Source organism: Daldinia loculata, assembly GCF_022478755.1.
Source record: "Daldinia loculata strain CBS 113971 unplaced genomic scaffold F4817scaffold_69, whole genome shotgun sequence".
NCBI classification, from domain to species: Eukaryota; Fungi; Ascomycota; class Sordariomycetes; order Xylariales; family Hypoxylaceae; genus Daldinia; species Daldinia loculata.
Genome location: NW_026054923.1, coordinates 1 through 9456, shown reverse-complemented (window position 1 = coordinate 9456; position 9456 = coordinate 1). Strand labels below are relative to the sequence as shown.

At 29.7% G+C, this 9456-nt stretch overlaps 2 protein-coding genes across 2 annotated transcripts; both read left to right on the top strand.

Annotated features, from left to right (window-relative positions):
* Positions 1 to 104: 104 nt before the first annotated feature.
* On the top strand, positions 105 to 1813 carry F4817DRAFT_350150 (uncharacterized protein). The gene is made up of 5 exons (XM_049304921.1): positions 105 to 253; positions 310 to 420; positions 481 to 644; positions 702 to 1131; positions 1218 to 1813. Exons 2-5 carry the CDS (start codon positions 369 to 371, stop codon positions 1265 to 1267), a joined length of 696 nt encoding a protein of 231 aa, XP_049155008.1. The 5' UTR covers positions 105 to 253; positions 310 to 368; the 3' UTR covers positions 1268 to 1813.
* A 1206-nt stretch (positions 1814 to 3019) lies between these two features.
* F4817DRAFT_257215 (glycoside hydrolase family 79 protein) lies at positions 3020 to 4943 on the top strand. Its single transcript, XM_049299235.1, has one exon. It carries the CDS (start codon positions 3160 to 3162, stop codon positions 4771 to 4773), a length of 1614 nt encoding a protein of 537 aa, XP_049155007.1. The 5' UTR covers positions 3020 to 3159; the 3' UTR covers positions 4774 to 4943.
* Positions 4944 to 9456: the final 4513 nt, after the last annotated feature.

Genomic DNA, 9456 nt, shown 5'->3' with positions numbered 1-9456 from the left:
AACGTGTTTGGTACATAGCGAAGGGGTCCAGGGGTGTGTGTTCCGTAATGCCTCGACATCTCTAAATAAAACCCCACTTGGTCCTCTACCCCCCTCTTAATTCCCCCCCCCCCCCCCCCCCTCTCTCCCATAACCAATTTACCAGTCGCAATCAAAAAGGGGCCATAGAGTATTAAACTCATCGCGTCCAATCTAAAACAAGGCGGAAACCCTTATTCCGAACAACCTAACGGTACTATAACCACTATATCGTGTTAGTTCAGTCGCACATAGTACCGTCGATGTACCTCTTATTGATGAGCATCCCAGATATTTGCCATAATTCAACAACCACTCGCTACCCAAGTTCCCAGACAGCTTTCTGCACCATGGGCGACTTTGCTGGTTTTCCACGTGACCAAAGAGCTGCCTGGAATTCATGTAGGACTCGACCATGGACGCTGCTCAGGGTGTGACCCATCATAATCTGACAAGTGATAGATGATATGGCGCCACAGAGTTCTCAATCCTCCCACCGAAAGTCTTGGTCTGGGCATTCCCAACCATATGACTATCGGCCCCTAAGTGACGGGTATGAGGGGATATCGCGTAAGCGCGATCGGGATTCCACTGATGAAAACCAGCACCATCAGTTGGCGATGATTGTAAGATAAGCAGTCAATTCGATGCTCGAACACTGGGCGCATACTGATTGAAAACAGCGTCGTAATCATGAATATTCGCGGTTGGATACTGAATCGTCGCGCCGCACTCTTTCCGTTTCTTCGGAGAGCCGACAGGGCCGTAAAAAGGCATCTCGGAATACTTATCGGGATCAAGATGCAGTCGCCTCAAGTATCCCACATGGCCATTCTCATCACACGAGCAGTCGCACTACGTCAGTAACTTCTAAGAATAAAGAGGCCTCCAATGAGAGTGGGCATCGAGCCAGCCATAAAGATAGACATCAGATGCCAGTCCCGCCAAAAGCTCCCAAGATTCCAAGGCTCCCATCCCCTGATTTTGACGACATAGACAATAGTAAGTATGATACGTCGGATCATCAATTCTGCGCATGCTGCGGGGGTGACGGCAGTTCCGGAGCAGAGCATTGGCGAGGAGAGTGCACTACGGCAAAGATGGAAAGACGGGGTATGTCTCCTCACTCCTTTGCTAGCCTGATCGTCGGCTATGTCCGTAAATACCCCATCTAAACTCGATGTACTAACCAGCTCTAGTGTTCGAGGCGAAAGCTTATATCGCACAAAAGGACTCACTTGCTCGCTAAAAGATGGGGTTTCTACCCTCGGTATGTGTTAACGAAACAAGGGGCGTTGGAGTTAAAGATGGCCGGCCGAAAATGAGTTCAAGGTCCAAGCCCAACGGATGTAGCGGATATGTCGCTACTATAGAAGTCACCCTGTCGCGAATAGAGGTAGCCGTTCACAGTCCTAGTTTGGCCGCGACGCTCTGACGGACACAACTACTTGGGTACTGGAAATCTGAGATGACCCGGCCGTCCATGCATTACTGGCTACGTAACTATATGGAGGCGCGTATACAGCTCAGGTGATAGGAAGGCAACGTCATAGTCGACCTAGCGGGGGATGTAATCGCGGTTGGTGGTCCGTTTCACTAGCTGCGAACGTTCTCATGTGTCTAACAACGGCCCCGCGATCTGTCGACGTCGGATATTCAATAATCATGTACATTATTCCATTGTTCTTATCCATGGCTATTAATTGCTCGGGGTTCAAACCCACCATCGGAACTTGCAAGGCTCATAGACTGTGCAATTAATGTCGGATATTCGTTTTCATATATTGTGTAGACCGTGAAGTAAGACGGGACGATAAGATGAAGTCTAGTTAGGGTTGCATTTTATCTGGACTGTGGCTAGTGCGGCTAAGCACTATAGCCACCGCCACGACCATTCCTAGGTCAAGCCACATAATCTATATAGTTGCATAATTCTAAGACTATTTGGAGGACCTTTGCTATAAGAACCAATCAAAGTGGGATAAATAATTCCTACTGTCTACGCTAAGTTTATAAACTATTAGCTAAGGGATTAAGCTATTAGCTAAGAGATTAAGCCTGTTTCTCATCCGGCATATGCACGGTCCACTATAAACAACATCTAGTGATAATCTAGAGGGGAATACTCGGCCTTCATTCACAAGCAGCAGATATCGACAAGTCTTGAAATTCCAAGAGTCCTTGGTATATAATTTAGCTGATATTAGAAGTATAGTTTCGAGCCATTCAAATACTTCATTTTATCTCTCAGTCTCGGTCAATATATCTCGCTATTGATTAAGTGCCACCAGACCAGTCTTGGCATTTAAATCTCATCGTAGAGTTCATGAATATTACCATGGGCAGAGTTCTCCATAGCATAATGTTATTGCGACTGGAAGAAACGCATATTTAAACCCATACTGATGCTTGTATTCCCAATATTTAAATTGCTATAGGCACACAATCGTGCTAATATCCTCCCGCGGCTAGTGCTTAGGTACCTACTTCATAGAACTATTCGCCCCTGAGCAAAGGCACACAATGTCAAAGCTCGCAGGTCTAGCTTCGCACTCAGCCACCAGGGGTCGGAGGAGGCTCCATTAACTGATGAAGATCATCTGGCTATAGTGAGAAAAGGTCAAGTCGGCTTGCTTGCCTGACCCTGCCCAGCCTTGCCCCGACACCCCGCAACCCTACTGCATGCCGGGTAATCGTCCAGTCCCGATCCCCCATTCCCGAGAGCCGAGCTACACTCATTTGACCTGGCCAGCACGACATCATTTATACCAACTTCATCGCCCGCCTATATATCCTCGCTCATGTTATTATTCGTGGAATAACGACTCCAAGACCGAGGAGTGGGGAATTTTGGGTTGCCATCTCACTCTACGTTCCTACTTACCGGTAACTCGTAGCTTGTAGCATGATTAATCCTGGTTTAGATGCTTGTAGCCAGGCGAAATGTTGCGATGCGACTTCGCGGCGCCCTAAGCAAGGTCTCTGAAGGGTATGGCATCTAGTGGAGCTTCCTAAAAACACATTTATAGAGGAATTCCTCGCAGTTTCAACTCTCTTTTGCCTTCACTTTAGATCGTTAGAGTTGCCAAATTGATAGGTTTGTTCCCGTTCCTTTGGATAAACCAACTCATTTAAGACACGATGAGGACACAGAACTCGAAGCAGACCTCTCTGCTCATAACTCTGGCGGGGCTTGGATCGGCGGCAATCCTCTCTAGAGGTAGCTCGTCATTATCCGTTAAAGTTCCCACAGGGTCAGCCGTGGATGCTTCGGATCCAATTGATCCCAGCTTCTGCGGCTTCGCCTTCGAGGAAGCGTCCTTCGTACGCTACGCCCAAGACGACAACGGCGAGCCCAATGTCTTCTCCAGGAACCTCATCAAAGCCGTCACTTCGCGTACTGGCGGGACCCCTATCATCCGGCTCGGCGGCACGTCTCCTGACTACGCGAGATATCTCCCTGGCCAAAAGGAACCCGCACTGCCTGTCGCCGAACAAGACAACTACCAGAACGTCGGATTTACGACCATCGGCCCTTCCTACTGGGACTTGACGCACAATTTCCCGGGAGCCAAATACATGGTCCAAGTCCCGCTAGCGACAACAAATGTCAGCGAGACAGTTGCTTGGGCCCAATCCGCAGTGAACGGTATCGGCCTAGAAAACATCCACTCGATCCAGCCCGGCAACGAGGCGGATCTCTACGCCGATAACTACCGCGGCGAGGGCGGCGTCGAGCTAAATCCGCCGGAATACCAAGGCACTCTTAGCAACGAGACGTATGTCGGCAACTGGACCAAATACGCCGATGCCATATTGGCCGCTGTGAAGCTACCGAAAGGTCGCCTGTTCACGGCTTTCGACGTCGCGGCGCACGTCGGCGACTACGCAGATGCGTATGTGTTCGACGTAGAGACATGCTTTAAGCTCGGAATCGACAAGAAGAACATTATTAAAGATGTCTCGCATCACTACTACCAGCGCAACGCCGGTACAGCAAAGGACCTCGAAAGCGGCCTCATGAACACCACCGTAACGCATAACCACCTAAACCTATTCAAGCGCCACATCGCCTGGCTGAAGAATAACCACCCCGAGATCCCATTCATCCTCAACGAGGTCGGCAACTCGCTATTCAGAACCAATTCATACGAGTTCCAAGCACGCCTCGGAAGCGCCCTGTGGCAAGTCGATTTCTATCTATACAGCATGGCCATCGGCGTCGGACGCATCAACTACCAGCAGATAATGCACGCGGGATACGACCTATGGCTGCCCGTCGCAAGCGCCGGCCACGAAGCCCAGGTGTTCTCGAACTTCTACTCGCAGCCCTTCGTCGCGGACTTCATCGGGTCTTCCGGCAAGACGAGGGTCGCCAAGTTAGATATCGCAGGGGACAATGCCCCCGCGAATCTAGCCGCGTATGGTGCGTACGAGGGCAATGTGGCGAAAAGGATCGCTGTTACGAATCTGAATTATTGGAACAGGACGTCTTCGGGTGTCGAGAGGCCTAGTGTTATTCTTGACCTGGAGGTCCCGAAGGGCGTCGAGGCGGTTAAGGTTTACCACTTGAATAGTCCTTTGGGCGCGGGGGCTGCGGCGGATACTATTACGTATGGGGGTAGCCAGTGGACGTATGAGAGTCTTGGGGAAGAGGTTAAGGATGTGAGGGAGGACACTGAGCAAGTAGCTGTTGAAAATGGGGTTGCGAGGGTTACTGTCCAGAATAGTGAGGCGGCCCTTGTTTGGTTGTAGGCTTAATGGCTTTGGATATCTGGTATTTAGGAGCTAATATGAGGGCTTTTATAGCTGTTTAACGTATGAAATAAAAGTATTAGATCTTGATTTCGTTTTTAATTTAAGCGTATATCATACCCGGACTGCATGAAAATTTGTTACTTAACAATTATAAGCCTCCCGGTATTATGCCCGAGTTTACGAGGGGTTATTATGTCGAATTTTTTCCATGGCCCAAATAGGAAAGTAACTTAATAAGCAATATTTAGCACGTGTATTATTTTTTAAACAATTTAATTAAGTGTATAACTTGTATATATAAAGTATGGCTTAGTATTTTAACTAAAATTAATTTTAAAAGTTAAAATGGCTTTAATTAAATATATTATTATAATATATATAAAGTTATGAAAAAAGTGTTATTTTTTTATAAATAAAAAAAAATAAAAAAAAAATAAAAAATAACGTTATATAATTTAATAATAAATAATTAAAAATTATTTAATTAAAATATATTAATAAAACGTTTTTTTATTTTTTATTTATAATATTATATATTTTTAAATGTAAATAAATTATAATATATTATTTATTTAAAATTTAAATAGTTAAATTTTTTATATTATTTTTAATATTTAAAATAATATTTTAAACTTTTTTAAAAAATCTTTTTTATTAATATAAATAAAAATATATTAAAATTTAAATATATAAATAATATAAAAATAATTAAAAATTAATATTTTAATTTATAAAGTAAATATTAACTAATTAAATTATTTAATTATTTAAATAAAAAATTAAGATATATTTAATATTTTTTATATTAAATAATAATTTATTTTATAAAATAACTTTATTTTTTATTTGTTTTTTTTTTATATAAAATTTAATATATAATATAAAATTTATATAAAATTATATTAATATTAAATATATTATAATATTTAATTATAATAAGATTAATAATATAATTAAAAAAAATAAAATTAAAAAAAAATAAATTTCCGATTAATTTTATTTTTAAATTAAAGGTTATTTACTTTAATTTTAAATTATAATATATAATAAATTTAAAAATTATTATTAATAAACTTTATTATTTTATATTATTAAATAAAAGTTATATTATTGCATTTTTTTGGAAATGGTTTAAAACTGGTTTTTTTTTTAAAAGTTTTTTTAAAAAAAATTAAAAAAAATTATTATAAATATTTAAATATTTAAATCGGTTAATAAATAATATTATTATTTATAATAATATTTTCTAATTATTTAAATTAGTTTTAAGTAATAATAATAACATTTAATCTTTTATAAAATATAAATAAATATAAATAAATTATTAAATAAAAAAATAATAAAATATTATAATATTATACATAAATAATTAATATTATTTTAATTAATTATTATTAATTTAATATATTATTATTTTAATATGTTAATTTAATATATTATTTTATTTTAAATTTTATTTTAATATTTTATTGCTTTTTTTTATTTTTTTATTTATTTTATACAATAATAATTTATAATATATTAATTTTACAATATTTATTTATTTTTAAATAATTTTTTTAATTTCTTTTTAAAATTATAATATAAATTAAAAATATTATTTTTTTATTAATTATTTTAATTATATATATAATTTATTATTAAAATTTATTTATTACGGTAAAAATATAAATTATAATTTAATTATTTATACTTATTATATTATAATTAACAATATTTAATTTATTAAAATAAAAAGTAAATTAAAAAATACTATTTGGTAAAATAATAAAATATTTAATTACGTTTATTTATTAATTTATAAAAAACTTAACGAAAAAGAAATCGTTATTTACTTTAATAATAACTATTTTACCAAATTATCTTATTTTTTTTATAATATTAAAAAAAACGGTAAATTAATATATTTTTTTTTTTTTTAAATATTAATTAATTATTTAATATATTACCCATTTATACCAAATTTTAAGTATTAAATAGTTTTTTATAACGATATATTTTTTTTTTAAAAAAGAAATATTTATATTTATTACAAATTTTAACATAAAATAAAATAATAATTTTTAAAACATAATATTAAATTATAATAAAATTTATTAAATAACTTATTTTTTTATTCTTTTAAAACATATTTATATAATGTTACACAAGGTGGATAGTTGTGGTTATGGCATAGTTATTATAACGGTTATAAAAAGTTATAATGTTAATTATAGTTATTATATAATTAATTAATTATATAAAAGTTGCGTTATATGTAATTATACCTTAAATAATTTAAATTTTTATATATTATTTATAGTTATTATATATTATTTATAATAATATTATAATTTTTAATAATTATAAACTTAGTTTACGTTTAAGTTTTTAATAAAAGTATATTAATAATAAATGCGGATTATTTATTTTATTTATTTTTTTTTTTTATTTTATATAGTTATTTTTAAAGTTATAACTATTGAAACAATAATAAATATTTATGGCGAAAATTTATTTAAAGCCATTTTTTTAATTTTAATGGTTTATTTAAATAATTATTATAATTATTTTTATTAGATTTTAAAAATAAAGTAAAATATTATTTAGTTTAATTTTTAAGATTAAATTAATTTAAATAAGTATAATATTATTAAATATATTATTATAATTAAAATTAAAGTTTTTATTTTAAAATTTATTAAAAATAAAAAGATTTTTATATATAAAATAATTATAGCTATTAAATAAAATAACAGTATTTTTATATAAAATATTTTAAACAATAATATTATTATATTAATTAATAATAAATTTGATAAATTATTTAATAAAATTTAAAAATATTATATAATTGTTTAATTAAAAAAAAATAATTAATATTTTAGTAATAAGTTAAATGTTTAAATATATTTAAAAAATAATTAAAAAGGAAACTTTATTGTTTATTATATTTAAATATATTAATAATAATTTAATATTAATAATTAATATTTTTTATAAAATTAAATTATATTTTAAACTTATTAATTTATTAATTATAATAAAGTTAAAAAAAGATTATTATAAATATTTTTAATAAATTTACGTTAAAAAGATAAAATTTATAAAATGGTTTTTTAAATAATAAACGTTATATAAAAATGGCTGTATTTATAAGATTTTAAAAATTAAGGAAAATATTATAACCTTGGATTTTTTAAGGATTATTAAGATTTATTAGGTTATAAATTAGGTTATATGTTAAATTAAAAAATTTATAATTATGGAATAAATTAAAAAAATTTTAAAATTATTAGTAAAATTTTTTTTATAATTTTTAATTGTTTTAAAAAATAATTTTATATTTTAAGGTTTATTTGTAAAAATTAATATATATTTTATAAATATATTATTTAATTTAAATTAAACTAATATTTTAAATATAACGGGTTAAGGAAATAATTATTTTTATTACAATAATTTAATAAATATTTATTTTTAGCAATTTATTAATTATAGAATTTTTTAATATATTATTATTAGAAAATTTAATTATTAATTATTTAATATTTTTAATAAAGAAAAGTATAAAGTAATTAAAAAACGTTATTAATTTATTAAATAAAAAATGTTTTAAGTTAAAATTAAATTAAAAAGTTGGCGTATTAAATTAAGGTATAAATTTAACAGTAAAAGATGTTAATTAAGTAATAATAGTGGGTTAAACGATTAGTTAAATAATTAAAAAGATTATTTTAATAGTTTAATAGTTGTAATTATAGTTAATAATGTAAGGATTTAATATTAATTTATTTATAAGGTATATATTATATTGGTTTAATTTAATTGTTATTTACTAGTTAATAGTATTATTTTAAATATTTATGGTAGGTTTTATTTAATTAATAATAAGGTTTTATTAAAATTTAATATATAAATAAAAATTAAAAGTGAAAAAATGGTAAAAGTTAAGTTATTAACTTTATTTATTATTAATTAAAATATTAAGGTAATAAAAGGTATGTTTAATAAATTAAATAAATTTAATATTAAAAATTTAACGTTAATTAATGTAATTATTATAAAAGGATTTTATATTAATATTATGTTAAAAGTTATTTTTAAGGAAAAAGTAAAAGTATAATATTACGGTAAAATTTATATTTTAAAGTATAAATTATAAATTAGTAATAAAGTTATTAAATAATTAATTAAATAATTTAATTTTTTATTTTTTAAATATAAATTATTTAAAATTTATTTATTATTTATTTATATTTTAATTATATTTTAATTATATATTAATATAACTAATTTTATAATTTATTTTATATTAATTATAATAAAAAGGTTATTTACTTTTTTATTAAAAAAAAAAAATATTAAAGATTTATAATATTTTAAATTTAATTATTTAAAATTAAATATTTTAAAAATTTTAATATATAATATTAAAAAAGTAAAAATTAAAAGAAAATTTATAATTAAATATAAAACTTATATTAAAACTTAAAACAAATATATTATTTTTAAAAAAAAATTAAAACGTTATTTTTTATAATTATTTTAAAAAATATTTTAAAATTTATTTAATTTTTTTATAAAATATAACAAAATATTGTGGATATTAATTATATTAAATAAATATTTGGGATTTATTATAATTTATATATTTTTTAATAAAATATAAAATAATATTATATTAAAAATTAATTAAAT